The sequence below is a fragment of the Rhinoderma darwinii genome, chromosome 5 (genome assembly GCF_050947455.1).
Source record: "Rhinoderma darwinii isolate aRhiDar2 chromosome 5, aRhiDar2.hap1, whole genome shotgun sequence".
Taxonomy (NCBI): Eukaryota; Metazoa; Chordata; class Amphibia; order Anura; family Rhinodermatidae; genus Rhinoderma; species Rhinoderma darwinii.
In genome coordinates, this window is record NC_134691.1 from 187,318,828 (window position 1) to 187,340,683 (window position 21,856).

General features: G+C 39.3%; 1 protein-coding gene across 1 annotated transcript in view; it reads right to left on the reverse strand.

Moving 5' to 3' along the window:
- Positions 1-21,856, reverse strand: part of LOC142651748 (dynein axonemal heavy chain 5-like) — a 298,958-nt gene that overhangs the window by 42,179 nt on the left and 234,923 nt on the right. Inside the window, exons 64-69 of the mRNA XM_075826792.1 lie at positions 21,533-21,688; positions 21,095-21,277; positions 5,481-5,651; positions 3,926-4,304; positions 2,787-3,058; positions 1,118-1,282 (exon numbers count right to left, since the gene is read on the reverse strand). Coding sequence (XP_075682907.1) covers positions 1,118-1,282; positions 2,787-3,058; positions 3,926-4,304; positions 5,481-5,651; positions 21,095-21,277; positions 21,533-21,688 — 1,326 coding nt within the window. The remainder of the gene's footprint in view (positions 1-1,117; positions 1,283-2,786; positions 3,059-3,925; positions 4,305-5,480; positions 5,652-21,094; positions 21,278-21,532; positions 21,689-21,856) is intronic.

Consider the following 21,856-nt stretch of genomic DNA (forward strand, 5'->3'; position numbering starts at 1 on the left):
CATTTATTCAAAACCTATATCACCAATGTGAAAAAGTAATAACCCCCTAAACCTAATAACTGGTTGTGCCACCCTTGGCCGTTACAGCTGCAATCAAATGTTAGCAATAAGTTCCAATGAGTCTTTCACATTGCTGTGGAAGAACTTTGGCTCAATCTTCTTTGCAAAATTGTTTTATTTTGGCTTCATTGAAGGGGCTTTGAGCATGAAGTGTCCATTTAAGGTCTTGCCACAGCATCTCAATGGGATTCAAATCTGGACTTTGACTCGGCCACTACAAAGTCTTAATTTTATTTATTTTTTTGGCCATTTAGAGGTGGACTTGCTTGTGTGCTTTGGATCATTGTCCTGATGCATAACGCAATTGCACTTGAGCTTTAGGTCACAAACTGATGGGCGGACATTCATCTTCAGGATTTTCTGATCGAGAACAGAATTCATGGTTCCATTAATTATGAGAAGTCGTCTAGGTCCTGGAGTAGCAAAGCAGGTCCAGACCATCACACTACCACCACCACCACGTTTGACTGTTAGAATTTTGGTAGGCTGGCCAGTCCTGGGAAGGTTCACAGATTTTCCAAGTAAATGTATCCCAGAGCCTTAGCAACGGTTTTGCAACTCTTTCCGGATGGGTAGATTTCAATGACTTTGTTTGGCATGTATATTTGAATCTCTTTAGTGCGTGGCATCTTCTTTTTGAGACCTTCTAGCCAGCTTCACATTTCTACACAGGTTCTATTTAGGTGATGTTTAGATTCAACAGTTCTGGCAGTAATAATGCCTGGGTGCGGCTAGTGAAATTGAACCCAATTGTCAATTGAAGTTGGTTAACTTTTTGATTTAGTAGCTAAGCAGGCATATACTTTTTCACATAGGGCCAGGTAGGGCTGAACAGCATTTCTCCTTCAATAAAGGAAATTATCCTTTAAAAACATAATTTTGTATTTACTTGGGTTATCCTTGTCTAATATTAAAAGTAGTTTGATTATCAAGTGTGCCAAACATAGCATATATATATATACTGCAAAAGTATCTCTTTATTTCTTTATTGTTGGTCAGTATACAATGTAGGCTTTAGATGTATACAAATGGATCTTGTGTCAATATTATACAATACCTTGGATTTAGCCAGGCGCTCAATGTTTTCTGTGGGATCTGAGCCCATGGACAGGAAGCAGATCAGAGGGGTTCTGCAATCACTTTCAGCCAACATGGACTCCATATCAAGAATAAAACCTTCAGCATATTTTACACCAAGAGATTCAGCTATGTAATGTCTAGCCTACAAAATAATCATACACATGCTGATTAGAATATAGTTTGGAAGTTATTTTTAACTTTGATAAGGAAAAGTTAAAGAAGCACTCGAGCATTATTTTTGTCAGTAATGTGGTGTTCGAATATAGCGGTTTTATTTTATTAGCCATATATGGATCATCAACCATATTGGCTCCTTTTTCCACCTTTGGTATGGCTTCCCTAACGCAGTCTCATTTGCAGCCCTGCAGTCTACATTTTTCATTATGCCTCTGGCTCTTCAGAGGCAGAGGTAGCGGAAACTTCTCACACTGCACTTCTCTGTACTTGCCCTGCTCTGAGTCCTTCATTAACAATTTGTTTTCCTCCAGTAACAAAGCTCCCCTAACTCAAACTGGAGGGCCTCCAGTGTATTCCTATGAGATGCTGCTTCACACTACTCTCCCTTGTCTCCTGCTTGTAAAAGCTGACAGGAAGAAAGAAGAAGGATGCAGAAACCAAGGATGATAAGAAAGTAATAATGTGTTATTTGTCGGGGGTGTCCATGAGAAACACATGCATTAATATTATGTGCGTTCCTTAAGGCAGTGTGAATCAGGGAGTTTAATAACTCTTCAACTAATCATGATAGGGACACAACTATTATATCACTGCACTTCTGGTCCCATAGATAGGGCACACATGATCTCTTCAGCTAACTATTTGCATTGGGGGAGGCATATAGAGGAACAAAGAGAGTGGAGCTGGGTGGTAAGGGGAGGCAATTTAGAGATGCCAGGAGGGATTTGATAGGGGATGATGTAATCCTGTAGTTCACAGGAAATCTTCCACACCGGGGAAACTGACTATACAGGAGAGCAAGATCTGAACTCGTGGTCAGATTGAGATCTCATGACACAGCTGCCCATAATGAAAAGGTACAAAATGTATAGATACTACTAAGCTGAGAATAAACAAATTACATATGTTTTTTCCTGGAGTGCTACTTTAATGTTATAAAAATGTGTTAAAGTTTTGTGTAGATCGCTAGCTTCCCTTTAGCTAGATCCAGCATTGCCTGTAGGACTGCCATGGACCCTGCAGTATATTATTTTGAAAGACAGCAAAAGGAAGCAAGGCTGGAGTTTGACAATCCACTTGCCTGTCAAATTTGGTAGGCAAACTCTGTATTTAGAAGATAACTTAAGACTTCAACAAAACCAAATACTGAAAATTAAGCAAATAAATAAAACCATCTGTTGTTTATCTAAGTAGGTGCTGAACAAGTTTACTGTACAATGAGAACACTATCATTTGAAGATACAACTGTATAAAACAGACTAAATCATTTTACAATGATAATACATTTATGGTTCCATAATAGAAATTCTTTGTATCAACTCTTCAAATATTGCTTTGCCACAACATGACTAGTTAGTTGTAAATGTTTATTGCTTATGAGAACGTTGGCTCTGAATAAAACATCTTAAAATGATGAATATCAAAACCTGGCCAAGTACTCTGTAAAATCCTTAAAGATTCAATTGTACCTGTGCAATGGTGCGATCAGGACACCAGCTTCGAATAAGAAGTAGTTTTCTAAACGTATCCAATAGACTATCATATCCATCAGGTAACGTTGACTCTTCAGGTGCTTCCTCGTCAAACCAGATCTTCCATGCTTTCTCATTTCTTGCCACCTGTCCAAGGAGGTTATTGAAAGGTGGTAGATTGGATAACTGTACTAGATTGAGCCAGGTCATATCAAGTATCCATTTTTTGGGCTTTGGCTCCACCGAATTTAGATCTAATGTTGCACCACCTGTTAGGAGAGAATATCAGTTTCTTATTTTGAAGTTATTGTGCATATAACAATCTAGAAAACATTATTTACCATCACACTAAGATTATCCTACATGGCTTATTTGTGTGAGCTATTGAGACCAGATGCTTCCAAGTTTAAATTACACTTATGATTAATGTTGTATTTGTAGGTTGCAGTAGTAGAAAGAGGCCTATGTAACTTCAGTATGAAGCTTATTATCTTTTTCCAACAAGTGTTTTTTCTGCTCACCTCCGCCTCTCATTGAAATCAATGGGAGGCGATTTTGGACGTTTTTTTGGTGCAGTTTCCGGCGCGTCAAAAACAGCACCCAAAAACTCTGTGTGGACTAGGCCTAAAGGGGAAAATGATTACATCACATCCTGCTTACATTATATCTATGGTATCATTTAATAATAAAAGTGCACTAAAGGAGTGATACCTCCCACCGGTTATCAGAGTCTGTCAGCAACACGGCAGAAGAGTGAACAGATAGTTAACAGGTGACCTGAGCTGCTATAGACATAACATTACTGCTGACCAAAGTTCTTTGGCTGGCAGATCTTGTCTTTCTTGGCAGCAGTCAATCTGTAGTCGGGACATCCGCATACACATTAGACATCGGCGGATTCAGCTGAAAATTATCTAATGTGTATGGGTAACTTAAGTCAAGACCATATTACTAGACATGGCAAAAAATTGTTAAATCAGTGGATAGTTAGAAGTTAAATCAGTTAAATATTGATATAAAATGTTATTTAGTAGCAATGTTAGACTTTTATTTAACTGCTTTGGGATTAACTATTGCCTAAAAAACAATAAATTCCGGCAGCAAGCAGTGACAAAAAAATCTTATTCATATTGTACCTTTAATGAAAGTCTGAAATTCATTATGAGAGATTTTCTTAGCTTGCAGGTCTATTTTTAATGCCATAAGCAAAGTGAATAGAAACTTGTGGTCTTCATACAGGCCTCGAGCAGTGTACTTAAACACCTCAAAATTAAGGTACTCAATGATGTTTGCGATTCTCTTGGCGGTCAGCTGGGACTTCACAGATCTTTCCATTGACAAGTCGAAGATGCCCAGAAACTGGCGGAGTGATGTCTGATACATTACATTCACCAGACTCATTTCCACAATAAGGAAGTAGAGGATGCTGCCACGCGTTGCCACAGGACGATACTCCTCACGAGCTGTATTAATCTTCAACTCTGTTTCTGCTGCAATCGTCAGCTTCTCACTGACCTTGAAAAACCAAAGACCCGCAGCACATTTATAATTCATACATATGAATCACAAGAAAGCATAGTTTAGTTCACAGGCATTTACAAATCTAGGGTTATTTTGTATATTATATCAGTAAAAATAAGTTGTGTTTGCTTTTTGCATATTGTTTTGTAATAAAAACAATACTAAAAACTTTAATTTCATCTGAGCAAAAATATATTAAGGGGAAAAGGGCCTGCACAGCGGCACAGAAAGACCCTACAGCTCTGTACTACTCCATGTGCCACTCGATGTGCCCGTGTATGGTGCCTACAAACGGCACCATATAAAAATGGTATTTCCCCATAAGCAATGCTTCTATGGGAAAATATATCCATTATAGAGTATCTTAGAAACATGCCATGATGTATGTAAAATATATATTAATGCCTCCATATGAAAACAGTAGATTTTCATGGGTGTCATATTACCATGAATTAAATTCAATATGCCACATGTGATATAAAATAGACCTTATCAATCAGGGCTTATATTTTTGGCCAAACACAAAGCTGTTGGCTTCATACCATAAATTCTAGGTCTATTGATTCACATTTCATCACCATGAGACCTAAAACTATGACAATATTGACAATATATGACAATTTTGCTATACTTTTTTCTATTGTAAACTTTTAATATAAACTGAAAAATAAAAATATTGAGCAATATTTATTAAATGGCATCCACAAAACCGCTCCAAAGCTTACAGAAGGCAAATTACTCTCTCACAAATGAAGTTTATTTCAACCGAATAACTCTTTAAACAGCAGGAAGAACTATATTTTTATCTTATATAAATGTTTAATTTTCTTGGAACAACTTTAATAGTAATGCATTTATTATTACTACATTTTTAATTGCATCTGGAACACTGATACAATAACTTTTTCATCCTTTGTACTATATCTAGGCAAATGTTCCAGATAACATGAATAGTGAATTGCATGGGGTTAGTTAGGTAAAGCCACATTTTGCTATGGTGTGCTGAGACTCTCTCGCTCATATATATATATATATATATATATATATATATATATATATATATATATATGCCCATTGGCAACACAATATAATTATTTATCTTATTTACATTAGATCTTGATCTATTTTTGCTATGCTGTTAGTTTGTTACACGTAAATGATATGTTGTACCTCCTCTGCAGTGGTTTTTGTGATCCTGAGAACCTCAATTAGAGACTCATCTTCTACTAAAGAACCCTGTGTGCTGGTAAGACGGAATAGGAGATTGTCCTCAAGCTCCTGCATTTTCCTCTTGTTTGAGGTCACTTCTTCCATTAGCTTGACCCTCTCAGCCTCTAGCTCCTAAAGACACAAGTGAAAGGAATTTGGGATTATCACCACAACACAGAATAAGGCCTTACTCAGACGAACGTGTTAAATGTTCGTGTGATGGCCGTTGATCCAACGGCCGTCACACGGACCTATATAATTCAATGTGGCCGTTCACACGCCATTGTTTCAACGAACTGTGTGAAGGGGCTTTGAGAAAATAGAACATGTCCTATTTTTTCACGCTTCACGCATCCCTCCATAGTCTTTAGTCTATGGGAGATGCGTGACAGAACGGATGCACCTCAAAAGTGAAAAAAAGCCAGCATTTCACATCCGAGATGCGCAACGCCTGTCTGAATCCAGCCTAAGGCAGTTGCATGCAGAACATCTACTTTCTATGTATCATTTTCGAATTTTCCTTAGCAAAAAAGGATGTGTCCTTATCCTTCTACGCAAACATTTACTAATACAGTGTAAGCTATATTTAGCATTTCTTGAGTTGGAAAATAGCATTTATTTCAAACCTTTTTGTTCCACATATATTAAGGTGATTTATTTATTGCCTAGATATAAATGTAGGTATCCAGACAAGATTGGGGTGTATATTCATGTTTTGGTCAAAATAGCTGATGTGCCCAGGAAAAACGACACATGCAAATCGCCACCTCCCCCATGTGCCAATTCTCTATTCCAGCCTTTGTCCCATGTTCTGCAGCCATCACATCACTGTTGATTCTAGTAGGGATTGCTCAGCCAAGGGGCAAACCCAAAGGTTTTGCCTTTGAGATCTGGAAAAGGTGTCCACCAGAGCAAAAACGATCAATTCTGAGGTTACGAATGGGTCCTCCCTCCTATGTAAATGAAGTAGTTCAATATTAAAATGTAAGGACAAAAAGTGCATGGCCTGTGCTAAATCTATTCTTTATAATCCAGAGCAAGTTACCATGTAAGGCTAAGTTCACATCTCGTTTCTACTGTAAGTCTGATGTGCACGATTTGACATGAAAAAACAGCGTCAAAACGTGTACCACTGCGTGTACATTGATTTCTATGGTCACGATGGATACCATAACAGCATAGATTGTGCTTACGTTCTATCCTTTTTTTCCCCCCAAGTCCAGAAAAGCGTAGTAGCTTTTCACTACTTTTCCAAAACGTATACGTTTTCTATTTGTATTAAAGTCTATGGCGACATATGGATGACGTATGCAATCTTAAACCCTACGTTTTCATACGTAAACTGTACAGTCATGGACAAAATTGTTGGTACCCTTCCGTTAAAGAAAGAAAAACCCACAATGGTCTCTGAAATAACTTGAAACTGACAAAAGTAATCATACATTTTAATTTACTGAGAATCAACTAATGTAAATCAGGCATTGCTTTTGAATTGTGGTTCAACAGAAAATTAAAAAAAAAACGAAATAATGAAATTGGCCTGGACAAAATTGATGGTCCCCTCAACTTAATATTTTGTTGCACAACCTTTTGAGGCAATCACTGCAAACAAACGATTTCTGTAACTCTCAATGAGACTTCTGCACCTGTCTGCAGTTATTTTGGCCCACTCCTCGTGAGGATACTGCTCCAGCTGTCTTAGGTATGAAGGGCGCCTTCTCCAGACTGCAGGGTTCAGCTCCTTCCACAGATGCTCAATAGGATTTAGATCAGTGCTCATAGAAATCCACTTCAGAATAGTCCAATGCTTTGCTCTTAGCCATTCTTGGATGTTTTTAGCTGTGGGTTTTGGGTCATTATCCTGTTGGAGGACCCATGACTTGCGACTGAGACCAAGCTTCCTGACACTGGGCAGAACATTTCGCTCCAGAATGCCTTGATAGTCTAGAGATTTAATTTTACCCTGCACAGATTCAAGACACCCTGTGCCAGATGCAGAAAAACAGTCCCAAAACATAACCGAGCCTCCTCCATGTTTCACAGTAGGTACAATGTTCTTTTTTTTTTGTATGCTTAATTTTTGCGTCTGTGAACATAGAGCTGATGTGACTGGCTAAAAAAAGCTCCAGTTTTGTCTCATCTTTTCCAAAGGACACTCTCCCAGAAGCTTTGTGGCTTGTCAATATGCATTTTGGCAAATTCCAGTCTCACTTTTTTAGGATTTGCTTTCTACAGTGGTTTCCTCCTCGGTCGTATTCCATTAAAGGGGCTCTGTCACCAGATTTTCCAACCCCTAGATCGGCGCTGCAATGTAGATAAGAGTAACATTTTTTTTTTTTTTTAAAAACGAGCATTTTTGGCCAAGTTATGACTATTTTTATATTTATGCAAATGAGCCTTTCTTAAGTACAACTGGGCGTGTACCTGCAAACGCCGATGCTGCTGCAGAATCAAATGTAGCCTCTGTCGCCTGGTGCCGATGTGTCCTCGCTCGTCCGACACCATGCAGGACCTGGGGCAGGAAGTGATGTCACAGCGTGATCTCTCGAGAACACGCTGTGTGTCTGTGCACTGCCAGAAGCTGGGTGGTAACGAAGAGAAGTGGATTATACTCATTCGTCAGCATCATACACTTCTATTCACAACGGCCAGCTAGTAAAAGAAGTAAAAACGCCCAGATGTACATACACAATACACGCCCACTTGTACTTTAACTTTAAACACGCCCAGTTGTACTTAAGAAAGCCTAATTTGCATAAATATAAAAATGGTCATAACTTGGCCAAAAATGCTCGTTTAAAAAAAAAACAAAACGTTACTCTTATCTACATTGCAGCGCCGATCTGCTGCAATAGGAGGTTGGAAAATCTGGTGACAGAGCCTCTTTAAGTCCACTTTGGCAAAGACAGCGATGGATGGTGCAATCTGACACGGATGTACCTTGACCTTGGAATTCACCTCTAATCTCTTTGGAAGTTGTTCTGGGCTCTTTGTTTACCATTAATATTATTATTCTCTTCAATTTGTCATCAATTTTACTCTTGCGGCCAGGTCCAGGGAGGTTGGCTACAGTCCCATAGACCTTAAACTTCTGAATAATATGTGCAACTGTAGTAACAGGAACATCAAGCTGTTTGGTCTTATAGCCTTTACCTTTAACATGTTTGTCTATCATATTCTTTCTAATCTCCTGAGACAACTCTCTCCTTAGCTTTCTTTGGTCCATGTTCAGTGTGGGACACACCATGATACCAAACAGCACAGTGACTACTATCCACCATTTAAATAGGCAAACTGACTGATTACATGTTTGAAGATACCTGTGGTGCTAATTACAGTACACGCCTTAGTTTAACCCTTTTCCATTACTGATCTGTAGATTTAAGTCGGGAAAGCCTCTTTAAATATGGCGCCCGCTCAGAAGCAGAGCGGGCGCCATAGCCGCCAGGTCTCTGCTGTGTTGCACAGCAAAGACCTAGCAGCAATGCATGCGATCAGAAAAATTTCTGATCGCAAGTATTTAACCCCTCAGAAGTTCTACTGCCTTCTGAGGAGTTTTTACTGCCCCTTTGCTGCGGAGTACTCCTTGAGCAGCTGAGAGCCTTGTGAATGCTGCCAGCCCTGCTATAAGAATATTGCTATTGAGACCTGCCTGTGGCAGTTTTTTTGCCACTTCCAGCCCCCCAAAAAAATGTAATAAAAAGTGATTGAAATTCCTGACATTCCCCAAAATGGTTTTGATAAAAACTACATCTTTTCACATACAAAATGATGCCTTACACAGCTCTGTACACAGAAATATAAAAAAAGTTCAGGGGGGTCACAATTTGGCAATGCAAAAAAATGTCAAACTTTAAATTTTTTTAACCCCTTAACGACCAAGGACGAAAATGAACGTCATGGTCGGCTGCTAGTTCCCGCACCATGACGTTCATTTTCGTCCGCATTTCAAACTGTCACTCTGTGTAAACACAGAGTGACAGACCCGCGCTGACAGCTGTCCTAGACAGCTGAGACATCAGTCTCGCCGGACAGCGGACCATCGCCGCTGATTTCGGCAGTTAACCCCTTAAGTGCGGCGACGGATTGCCGTCGCCGCATTTAAGTGGTTTGAAGCACATCAGCAGCCCCCACGAAGTGATCGTGGGGGCTACCGATGCTTGTCACGGCAATCGGAGGTCAGATAATGACCTCCGGGTTGCCATGTACGGAAGCCTCGGAGGAACAGCCTCCGGCCGTTCCTCCTCTGCTTCCTGTCAGTGTGACAGTCACGTCACAATGACAGTTAGAGTACATTACACTACGTGTGTAGTGTAATGTACTCTAGCAGTGATCAAAGCTGTAAGACTAAGTGTCCCCTAGTGGGACAAGTTAAAAAGGTAAAAAAAAGTAATAAAAATGTTTTAAAAAAAGTGTAAAAATAAAAGTTATAAGTTCTATAAACACTAAATGCTTTTTTTCCTATAATAAGACTTTTATTATAGAAAAAAAATGAACACGTTAAAAAAGTACACATATTTTGTATCACCGCGTTCGTAACGAACCCAACTATAAAATTATAATGTTATTTTTCCCGCACCATGAACACCCCAAAAAAAATCAATAAAAAACTACGACAGAATCGCAATTTTTTTGGTCACCACCGCTCCCTAAATAAAGAATAAAAAGTGATCAAAAAGTCGCATGTACCCGAAAATAGTACCAATAAAAACTTCTATCCGTCCCGCAAAAACAAGCCCTTACACAGCTTTTTTGACTAAAAAATTAAAAAATTACGGCTCTCAGAATATGGCGACACAGAATTTTTTTTTTTTATAAATAAGTCATTTTATTGTGCAAACGCTAAAAAAAATGACCAAACCTATATACATATGGTATCGCCGTAACCGTACCAACCCGCAGAATAAAGTAAAAATGTCACTTATAGCGTATGGTGAGCGCCGCAAAAAGAAAACCTAAAAAAACGGTGTCAGAATTCCTGTTTTTTGCTCAGGATTGCAAAAAAATTGAATAAAAAGTGATCAAAAAAAATCGCATGTACCCCAAAATGGTACCAATGAAAAACGACAGATTGTCCCGCAACAAATAAGCCCTCACGCAGCTCTATTGATGGAAAAATAAAGAAGTTATGGCTCTTGGAAAGCGGGGAGTGAAAATCTAAAATAAGTCCTGAAATGGATCAGTCCTGAAAGGGTTAATTCATTTCTAATGAAAAAACGTATGACCCCATGTGGGGTATTTCCGTACTCGGGAGAAATTGCTTTATAAAAAATGGTTGTTTTTTTCCTCCTTTATCCCTTGTGAAAATGAGAAAATGCAACATTTTAGTGGAAAAAAATGTTGATATTAATTTTCGCGCCCTAATTCCAGTAAACTCTGCAAAAGACCCGTGGGGTGTAAATGCTCACTATACCCCTATAAAAATTCCTTGAAGGTTTTTCCAAAATGGGGTCACTTTTGGTGGGTTTCCACTGTTTTGCTCCATCCAGTGCATTGCAAATGCGACATGGCATCGAAAACCATTCCAGCAAAATCATAAATCCAAATGGCGCTCCTTCCCTTCTGAGCCTTGCTGTTGGTCCAAACAGCAGTTTATTACCACATATGGGGTATTGTCGTAATCGGGAGACATTGCTTTACAAATGTTGGGGTGCATTTTCTTCGTTATTCCTTGTAAATAATAAAAATTTCTATGTTGTTTCAGAAAAAAAGTACATTTTAATTTTTACAGACTAATTCCAATATATTTAGCGAAAAACCTGTGTGGTCAAAATGCTAACTATACCCCTAGATAAATACCTTAAGGGGTCTAGTTTTCTAAATGGGGTCGTTTATGGGGAGTTTCTATCGTTCTGGCAGCTCAAAGCCTCTCCAAATGAACAGTGGGGCCTAAAACATTTTCAAGCAAAATATGAGTCCTGAAAGCCTCCGGGTGTTCCCTTCCTTTTGGGTCCTGCCGTGTGTCCAGGCAGCGCATTAGGGCCACAATGTGGGTATTTTTGAAAACAGGAGAAAGAGGGTGATAGATTTTGGGGTGTGTTTCTTCATTTTCATGTTCGCTTTACAAAGAAATCGGTCTTCAAACTAATACTTTTATGAAAAAAGTGAATTTTTTTTTTTTTTCACCTGATATGCATTAAATTTAGCAAAGAACTGTGGCGTCAAAACACTTACTATACACCTAAATAATTACGTTATGGGGTCTAGTTTTCTAAATGGGGTCGTTTATGGGGAGTTTCTATCGTTCTGGCAGCTCAAAGCCTCTCCAAATGTACAGTGGGGCCTAAAACATTTTCAAGCAAAATATGAGTCCTGAAAGCCTCCGGGTGCTCTCTTCCTTTTGGGTCCTGCCGTGTGTCCAGGCAGCGCATTAGGGCCACAATGTTGGTATTTTTGAAAACAGGAGAAACAGGGTGATAGATTTTGTGGTGTGTTTCTTCATTCTCATGGTCGCTTTACAAAGAAATTGGTCTTCAAACTGATACTTTTATGAAAAAAAGTGTTTTTTTTTTTTTTTTCACCTGCTATGTATTAAATTTAGCAAAAAACTGTGGAGTCAAAATACTTACTATACCCTTAGGTAAATACCTTAAGGGGTCTAGTTTTCTAAATGGGACCATTTGTGGGGGTTTCCATCACTCTGAGACCTATGAGCCTCTGAAAACCTGGTTTGGTGCAGGAAAACAAAATCTACTTCAAAATTTATAAAATTATTATTCAATTTGTAAGTCCTCTAAATTGCGGAAAATTTATTTTATTTTTTCAAAAGTGCTGCCAAAATAGAGTAAAGAGATAGAAATATATATTTAATTAAAAAAATTGTACAGTATGTATGTACATATGTGACATATTGCAGTTAAAAATAGGTGAAAATGGTAATTTTTACAAAATTTCTTCCATTTTTCTATTTTTTAATTAATTTCCGCAAATCGTATCAGTCTACTTTTACCACTAAAATAAAGTACAACATGTGATGAAAAAACAATGTCAGAATTACTTGGATATTCAAAACTTTCACAGAGTTATTCTCCGATAAAGTCAGACATACCAGATTTGACAAATCTGGGTTGGTCATTAAGGTACAAACATGCCCGGTCATTAAGGGGTTAAAGGTACTAAAACATAACAAAAACTAAAAAATATATTTGGTATCACCGTGGTCATACTGACCCGCAGAATAAAGATAACATGTCACTTTCACCGTACATTGAGCACTGTTGAAAAGAAACCCATAAGAACATGGTGGAACTGCTGTTTTTTTTCAATTCCACCCCATTCTGAATTTTTTTCCAGCTTCCCAGTACATCTCACATAATTGTTAAATAGTAGCATTAGAAAGTACAACTTGTCCCGTAAAAATTAAGCCCCCATATGGCTGTGTCAATGAAAAAATAAGAGGTATGAGGAAAAAACAAAAGCATAAAAAGGAAAACTAGTCTGGTCCTGAAAGGGTTAACATGTCTCTGTGGTCAAATTATTTTCAATATTTTCTAGGGGTAACATCATTTTTGTCCAGGCCAGTTTCATCATTATTATTATTATTATTTTTATTTTTTCTTTCTAATTTTCTGTTGAACTACAATTCAAAAGCAATGTCTGATTTACATTAGTTGATTTTCAGTCAAATAAAATGTATTATTACTTTTATCAGTTTCAAGTTATTTCAGTGACCATTCTGGGTTTTTCTTTCTTTAACAGGGAGGTACCAACAATTTTGTCCACGACTTGTATACGTTTTCTTCACTATATATGGGAAATTACCCAGATTATGAGATAAAACAGTGCCTCCCCGTGCCAAGCGCCTCCGTACTGGCGCCAGAAAACATTGCAGCCACTCCCTACTTCTTTCTTTATATTTTGACTTTACATTTGATTCAGCTAAAGAACAAAAAACGTATACATTTTCACAAGTAAGAACGGATACAAACGTATTCAACGAATACTACAAAAAAAATGTAAGCGTATGTTACAAATGCATAAGCTTTTGCAACTTTAAAAACGTAACACCTACTGTAGCAGTAATTGAACTTCTATATACAGATACATAATATAATGTGCTTAGTGAAAATCTAAAAAATTCTTTATGGCAGCATAAAGAAGCCACAACCTTTCCATGGAACAGAAAATAAACACAATAATCACATCAAACAATACAGGTTTTCCAATAGTTGTATATTTAGCAGTTCCTACATGTTTATGATGCAATAATACATAGCAGTAATTAAAGAATATTAATAATATAGCCGAATTATTTCTACTTTTATATTTCTTGCATACAAAACCATCAAGCATTCTATAAATGTTATGGACCATAATATAAAATAACCTCAGTCAATATAATACATACAGAGTCAAGTCCAATGTAGATCTTAATTACCATAGCACACTTTCTTAAAGCTATAGAGCTAGCAAATGTAAAAAATGGGGTTCAATCCACTTCCAAATTCAATATCACTTTACCGCTCCAACGGCGAGTAAAACCAATCTTTTCCTTGAAAGACGCTTCTCACTGTTCACGCCATGCGTTAGACAAAACAATTGTTGCAAGTGGCTCCACCATCATCAGAGATAATGTTGACTGGGATCCTCTCACAACTGACCTGCCGAATTATGTTACGTTACATACATCTAGAGTGTATCTGACTTGTTAGATGATTCTGGTCAACGTTGTAAAGGATCTGCCAGACACAACTTCTGGCAGATGCCCGTGGTTAATCAGTCTGCATCTGCTCCTAGGTCTGATAGAGTGACTCGATCTGCTACCACTCAGGCTGGTAAGCTGAAGAGTGGGAGAACCTATCACAGCCTGGCCGGATGGTTCTAGCTCCCGCCCTCGGTCTATTTATACCTTAATTTCCTGCTTGTCCTTTGCCTGTGATTCTTTCCTGTTTCCTGGCTCTGCTGCTCCTGCTATTACTATTGACCTTGCTTCATTGTGACCCTGGCTTTACTGACTACGCTTCTGCTCTGCTCTACATAATCACAGGCCTATATACCTTTTCTACCCTGGTCCCTGACACCCTATGGACCCCCTTAAGACCCTGGATCAGCAAATGCAGGGTCTCTCCCTACAGGTCCAAGCCCTGGCTCAGAGGTGCAACCAGCGTGATGCCACCCTGGTAGTGCCCCCCACCTCACCTCTTGAACCCCACTTCAAGTTGCCTGACCAGTTCTCAGGGGACCGGAAGACTTTTTTCTCCTTTCGGGAGAGTTGTAGGCTCTATTTCCATCTAAGGCCCCACTCCTCAGGTTCTGAGAGCCAGCGAGTGGGTATAATTATGTCCCGGCTCCAGGACGGGCCCCAAGAATGGGCCTTCTCATTGGCTCCTGACGCCCCTGAACTTTCCTCTGTTGATCTTTTTTTTTCTGACATATATGACGAGACTGACAAGACTGCCTTTGCCGAGAGTCAGCTGGTGACCTTACGTCAGGGTAAGAGACCCGTTGAGGAGTACTGTTCTGACTTTAGGAAGTGGTGTGTAGCTTCTTGGTGGAATGACCCTGCCTTGAGGTGCCAGTTTAGATTGGGTCTGTCAGACGCCCTGAAAGACCTGTTAGTTAGCTATCCCTCTTCTGACTCTCTAGATCAGGTTATGGCTTTAGCGGTATGTCTTGACCGACGTCTCAAGGAACGACGACTTATACGTTTTTGTGCTTTCTCCTCTGGCTCCCCAATGATGGCTCCCGAGGTTCCGTTGCTTCGTTCTTCCACGGAAAACTCGGATGAACCAATGCAACTCGGGGCCTCCGTGTCTCCCCAACAACGTAGAGAGCTCCGCAGGAAGAATGGTCTCTGCTTCTACTGTGGGGATGACAAGCATCAAGTGAACAACTGTCCTAGGCATAAGAATAAGCAGCCGGAAGAACTTCCGCGCCTAAGTGACCATCGGGGAGGTCACTTGGGCGCACAGGTATTTCCCGTAAATATGAAACCTAATAAGATCTTGCTTCCCTTTCAGGTCTCTTTTGAGGGTAGGTCTGCTACCGGCAGTGCCTTCGTGGATTCAGGGTCTTCTGCTAATATTATGTCTGTGGAATTTGCTATGTCTCTAGCTATGCCATTGATTGATTTGCCTAAACCGGTCCCGGTAGTGGGTATCGACTCCACTCGCTAATGGTTATTTTACGCAGCATACCCCTGTTTTTTAACTCATTGTTGGCTCCATGCATTTGGAGCAGTGCTCTGTACTGGTGATGCAGGGATTATCGTTTGATTTGGTTTTAGGCCTTCCCTGGTTGCAGATGCATAATCCCACGTTTAACTGGAATACTGGGGATCTTACCAAATGGGGTAATGAATGCATGACGTCATGTTTTTCTGTTAATTTTATTTCTCTCCCTGAGGAGGTGAACACTCTACCTGAGTTTATTCGGGACTTCGCTGATGTTTTTCTAAAGAGGCCTCCGAAGTGTTACCTCCTCATAGAGAATACGATTGCGCAATCGATTTGGTATCAGGAGCTAAGCTCCCTAAGGGTACCCGCCCGGGATGTTCACGCTGGGGTATTGCTCAGGAGGTTCCATCTTCGGTTCCCCAATAAGCCAGGTCCACCTAGAAAGGGTCCAATGGCCCCTCATAAAAGGGGGGGTACTGTAAAGGATCTGCCGGACACAGCTTCTGTGTCGACGCCCGTGGTTAATCAGTCTGCATCTGCTCCTAGGTCTGATAGTGACTCGATCTGCTACCACTCAGGCTGGTAAGCTGAGGAGTGGGAGAACCTATCACAGCCTGGCCAGATGGTTCTAGCTCCCACCCTCGGTCTATTTATACCTTCATTTCCTGCTTGTCCTTTGCCTGTGATTCTTTCCTGTTTCCTGGCTCTGCTGCTCCTGCTATTACTATTGACCTTGCTTCATTTTAACCCTGGCTTTACTGACTACGCTCCTGCTCTGCGTTTGGTACCTCGTACACTCCTGGATTGACTCGGCTCGTTCACTACTCCTGTTTCTCACTGTGTTGCCGTGGGCAACTGCCCCATTTTCCTTAGTTTCTGTGTACCCTTGTCTGTTTGTCTGTCGTGCACATATTGAGCGTAGGGACCGTCGCCCAGTTGTACGCCTGTCGCCTAGGATGGGCCGTGCAAGTAGGCAGGGACTAAATGGCGGGTAGATTAGGGCTCACCTGTCTGTCTCCCTACCCCGACATTACATAATCACAGGCCTATATACCTTTTCTACCCTGGGCTCACCTGTCTGTCTCCCTACCCCGACATTACAAACGTTATGTCTGTTGATGGTGGAACGATAGCGCTCAGCTTATTCTTGTTGAAGAAGTACTTGCAGTGCATGTCTGGCTATCTCATAGTTTAAACAGTGAGGAGCGTCTCTCAAAGAAAACATTGGTTTAACATTACGGGAAAATAGAGCGGTAAAGTGATATGGAATTTACACTATAGAAAACCTGACTGTAAACTAGGCTCTAACTAAAAATTGGGTAATGCTTCCCAACTTTGGTACTATGAAGAACCCCTAAAAATACTGCGATTCCTACCCTGAGGAAGAATTTTAGAATTCCGATGCCAATGTCACAACAAGGCAGTGTAAAACTAAATGAGTCCTGAACTGCTCCCATGTCAAACAAATCTTAGATCTTTGCGTGAATTATATATTGGCATTGTAAATGTTTCAAGTTTACCCTCATAAAGAATAGCTGCTAAATTTGTGGAAATTCTTTATACTAAACTGCATTTATTAAAATGCCCAGAGCAGCAGCATTTACAGGACTTATTGTTGAGGCAAAGGGAATATGGATTGTATTGCCATAAGCATTGAACATTACAATAAAGAAATAAGTGGCCAGATGGAGCACCATGGTACACTTTGATCCTTTCCAATTGTTCCGTTACAGAGAAAAATCTTTATTGCACTGCAGAGGCTTCATGGAACGAGTGATAGGAATAAATACTCAAAGAAATTGTGTAAAGCTTTGCTAAAATCTATAACATTATGAAGTGTTTGAGAAACAGATATTCTCAGATCTTCAATTACAGTGCACTTTGATACATCCATAGGAAACATATACTGGTCAGATTTGATTTTTCTCATAATTTCTATGGATATCACGTATCTGGGTGTACATATAAATGTCTGATGAACCATTTTTTCCTTATCCTTATATAACACAAAGAAGACATGCCAGGGTTTATGCTCCGTCCATTACTATGGCAAATCATTTAGTAACATGAAAACAATATTAAATAAAATGTATGTAGATGTCCACCACATGTCCAAAGTAATGCATACATCTAATCACATCACATATATGCTTCTCGGTCATGTTTTGCTGCTATAAAACCTCTATTCTTCTGGGAAGGTTTTCAACTAGATATTGGAACATGGCTGGGAGTCCTCATCATTCAGCCACAAGAGCCTAAATAAGATTGGGCACTGATTTTGGATGAGAAGACCTGGACATTAACCCCTTAATTACCACCAATATGTGTTTTTACAGCGGTCATTTAGGGTACTTATGCCACAGTGCCACTTTTTCGCGGTGCTGGGACATAAGCTCACCACCGATGTCCCATGCTGGCTAGAGCAGGTGTAGGTCTGTCAATACCGACCGTGGCATCTAAGTGGTTTCAGAAGGAAGGGGGCTCCCTCTTTCACACCATCGGCACACCCGCAACACGATCGCTGGCTGCCGATGGTTTCCAGGTCTGCCATCAGTGTATGTCCCTACTGTTTTACACTGACAGGCATAATAGTATAATTGCGATCAAATAATCACATAGTAAAGTCCCATAGTAAAGTCTGTTAGAATATGGCGACACAAAAACAAATACTTTTCAAATAATTTTTTTTTCATTATGTGAAGTAGTAAAACATAAACTATATACATTTAATATAGCTGTAATCTTAACCACCTGTAGAATAAAGTTATTATCTTTTTTATTGAGCACAGTAAACGTCATAAATTTAGAATGCAAGAAAAGAATTACGAAATATCAGGTTTTTTCATTACACCCAAAAAAGGATAATAAAAGTTAACCAATAAACTATATGTATGTTATGGCTTTTGAAATGCGATCATCAAAAATCGCTTTGTCATTAAGTACCAACATAGGCAGGTCACTAAAGGGTTAAACTTGGCAAACCATTATTTGGGTATTGTAATGAAACAGAAAAGGGCATTTTACAATACTGCTTCCACAAAGATAGAAGCCCCTCTTTTTTTTTTTTGTTAGTAATGCCATTGAGCACTTTTTTTAAAATCAAAGAAGTATCTCAACCAGCGTCTCAGCTGTTGCTGTAACTCCCTTAGACTTTCATGGAGAGCAGCTGCTCTCTCTCTCCTTCTCTCTTTCATGGCAGCTATCAGACGGTTTGATTGACACATGGGGGGAGGGGGTCACAGGTTCATCCTTGCACCACTGAATTTTAAATGATGTAATTTATGGTGTATCCTATATCCTTTACTTCATACATGCCAATAGTTGAAAAACCTTTTTAAAGATACTATAGTATCAAGATTTTATTTAAATTTCACTTTACTAAATATTTCCAGCCTCAACTGTGGAGCTCCAGACCAATTTTTTTTTTATCTTTCAATAAGCATAGGCATAGAAATTTCACCCAAACCATAAATCTCTGGAAGAACAGTTTATGTGACAATTTATCCCAAAGACAGTTTACAACTAATAGTGCTGTAGGAGAGGTCAAATTGGTTTTGCACACTATGCAACTGAGTATTTAAAGGTGGTATTCCCAAAATCATAACTTATCACATATCCACAGGATAGACAATAATTTTATGATCGATGGGGGTCACACTGCTGGAACCCCCACCGTTTGTGAGAACGGGGGTCCTGAGCCCTCAGACCCTCCTCACTACTCGACTGCTGCCACTCCGTTAAATGTCTATGAGAATGCGTACAGTGCTCGGCTGTTTCCGTCATTCTCATAGACAGTGAATGTAGAGGCGGGAGCATGCTTGACCATTGCTTCATTCAAGCTCATCCTTACCGTGGGGAGTGCAATGAGGAGGATGAGGAAGTTTGGGACTCACGATCGGTGGAGGGGTCCAGCGATGGGAAAATGATCACCTATTCTGTGGATAGGTGATAATTTATGATTTTGGGAATACCCCCTTTAATGGTTTCATTCTCTATGCTTCTGGGACCTACAGTACAACTTATACTATGCTGTTGTTGCTACTAAATGCTTCCACTTGCCAGTGACAGCCCTGAAAATCAGTTTGACACATATGAATGTGGTTGTTTCTGCAGCATGTGCATGGATTTCTTCAATTTCTTCCAAGTGTGAACATATATTTAAGCCCTGTTCCCAAGGCGTGTATTTGACACATTTTTGGCGAGTACAACGCGCCTAAAAAGGCGTAAAAATATACTATTTAAGCTTCCTATTGACATCAATAGGAAAGCGTGATTAAAAAACACATTGCGTTAAAAAAGAAGGGTCAGGTCAATTCTTTGATGTGTAAAGCGCACCGAAAAAGTCCTTAATTCCAATAGCCAATGGGAGCCCTAATTACGCACCAAAAAAACTGGCAGAAACCACGCACAAAAAGCGTCAAAAACCACGCCTACAGTCTAAAAAGCGCTTTACAAAAATTCTAGCGTTTTTGTCACGTTCATACATCGGTTTTTTTTGAGTGCCGTGTGAACAAGGTTACAGTTAAAGCTAATGCAGGGCAGAAATGTACAAATGCAGGTGCAAGAACCTAAGTTTGGCTGAAATGACCGAATTTGCTGATAAATATTGTGAGGAGGGCTTCCACATAACCTTGGACATGTAAAGTGAATACATTTCAGCTATTTGCTATTACAAGAATGCCTCTAACTAAACATCTAATGAAATATTTAATTTTTTTCAGCAGATTTAAATGTTATGGTCGATAGCTGATGTTTGTATAGCCATTACTTTTTACATGATTTTACATTCTGTAATGGTAAGTTGTTTCCAATTCATTTATTGTATAAAATAAAAATTTGCGATATGAAGTGCTGTGAGAGGGAACAAGTATTTTAGGAGTCCCCCAAAATTAATAGAACATAATTAAAACTATTATTAAAGGATTCTCAGCATATATACATAGGACATTTCTTGAACAATTTTGATGTCACCATATAGTTGCGCTACAGTGAGGGAGTTAAGATGGAAATATGTTTTATGTTCTAAGGCACCCTTCGCCCAATGACTGTTCTGTCACAAACTTATAACATTCCTTGAAAAGCTGGTATCACTTACCGAAATGTATTTCTACATCTACATGTAATAAACTTGAGGATAGTGATTATTTAGTACCAGTATATAATAAAATATACTTAAAGTGTACCTCTAGGTCAGTAAAAAATTATTATAGTGAGGCATGTGTAGCGGCCGTTAGCGCTGTAGAGTTCTACAGTGCTGGCGGCCATTCTGAATACTTGAGCCATGGAGATGAGCAGGACGCCCAGTCTACCACTGAAGAGGTATGAGCAGCCGGAAGTATGGGTTTTACACAGTCCGTGATTTAGAAAAACTATTATAGTGTAAAGTCCTACACTATAATCGTTTTTCACTGAAAGTGGAGGTATGCTTTAAATATAGCTTAAAATTTACATTAAACATACCTGCTTTTCGGTCACGATCACACGCCCAAGGAGCTGATCTTCTAAACCTTTCATGGTAACGGTAAAGTCAATGACAGCGGTCTTTGCACTGATTTCAGGTGTATAAGCCGGGTTGGCCAGTTTAGTCGTAATATAAAGAGTAAATCCTTTCATAACATCAACTTCTTTATCACCAACTTTTACCTACAAGAAACCAAAACAATTTAAATCCACCAACTTTCGCTGCTTGTTTAGCGTCTGGAGAGATTATTTTGATCATTTGCATTCTGGAAAGTGTAAGCACTGTACTCTAATCTAATGTAGGAAAAACTTACTAAGTATGCAGTACAGCAGAGAGCATTGCATTATGGGAGTTCATCTAAATGTACTAGTCTACAAAGTGATGGCTGGTTCTAGTAGCAACAAGCAGAATACTGAATACAATTGCAATCATCTTACTTTGAATGTAGATCCAGACTTAATAAAGTTTTTCTCCAAAACATTGTCAAGTGCAGGGTCAAGTTCTTCTCCAACATCTTCTATCATGAGTGGTCGTCCTAGAGAAAGGCTATCCTCCAAATGGGTTCTGAAATATTTGTGATTCAGCGACGTCACCTGTGATCAGAGAACAAAAGGTCAAACCATTTATAAATACACTTTGCGTTTTTATCTCTTTATAGACTTCATTACGTTATTGTGTGTCTTCATACTAACCACTACATTTTTTTGTGTGTAAATTAGATTTTGACCTTAATATAATTATATTTTACCCTTTCTGCCTCG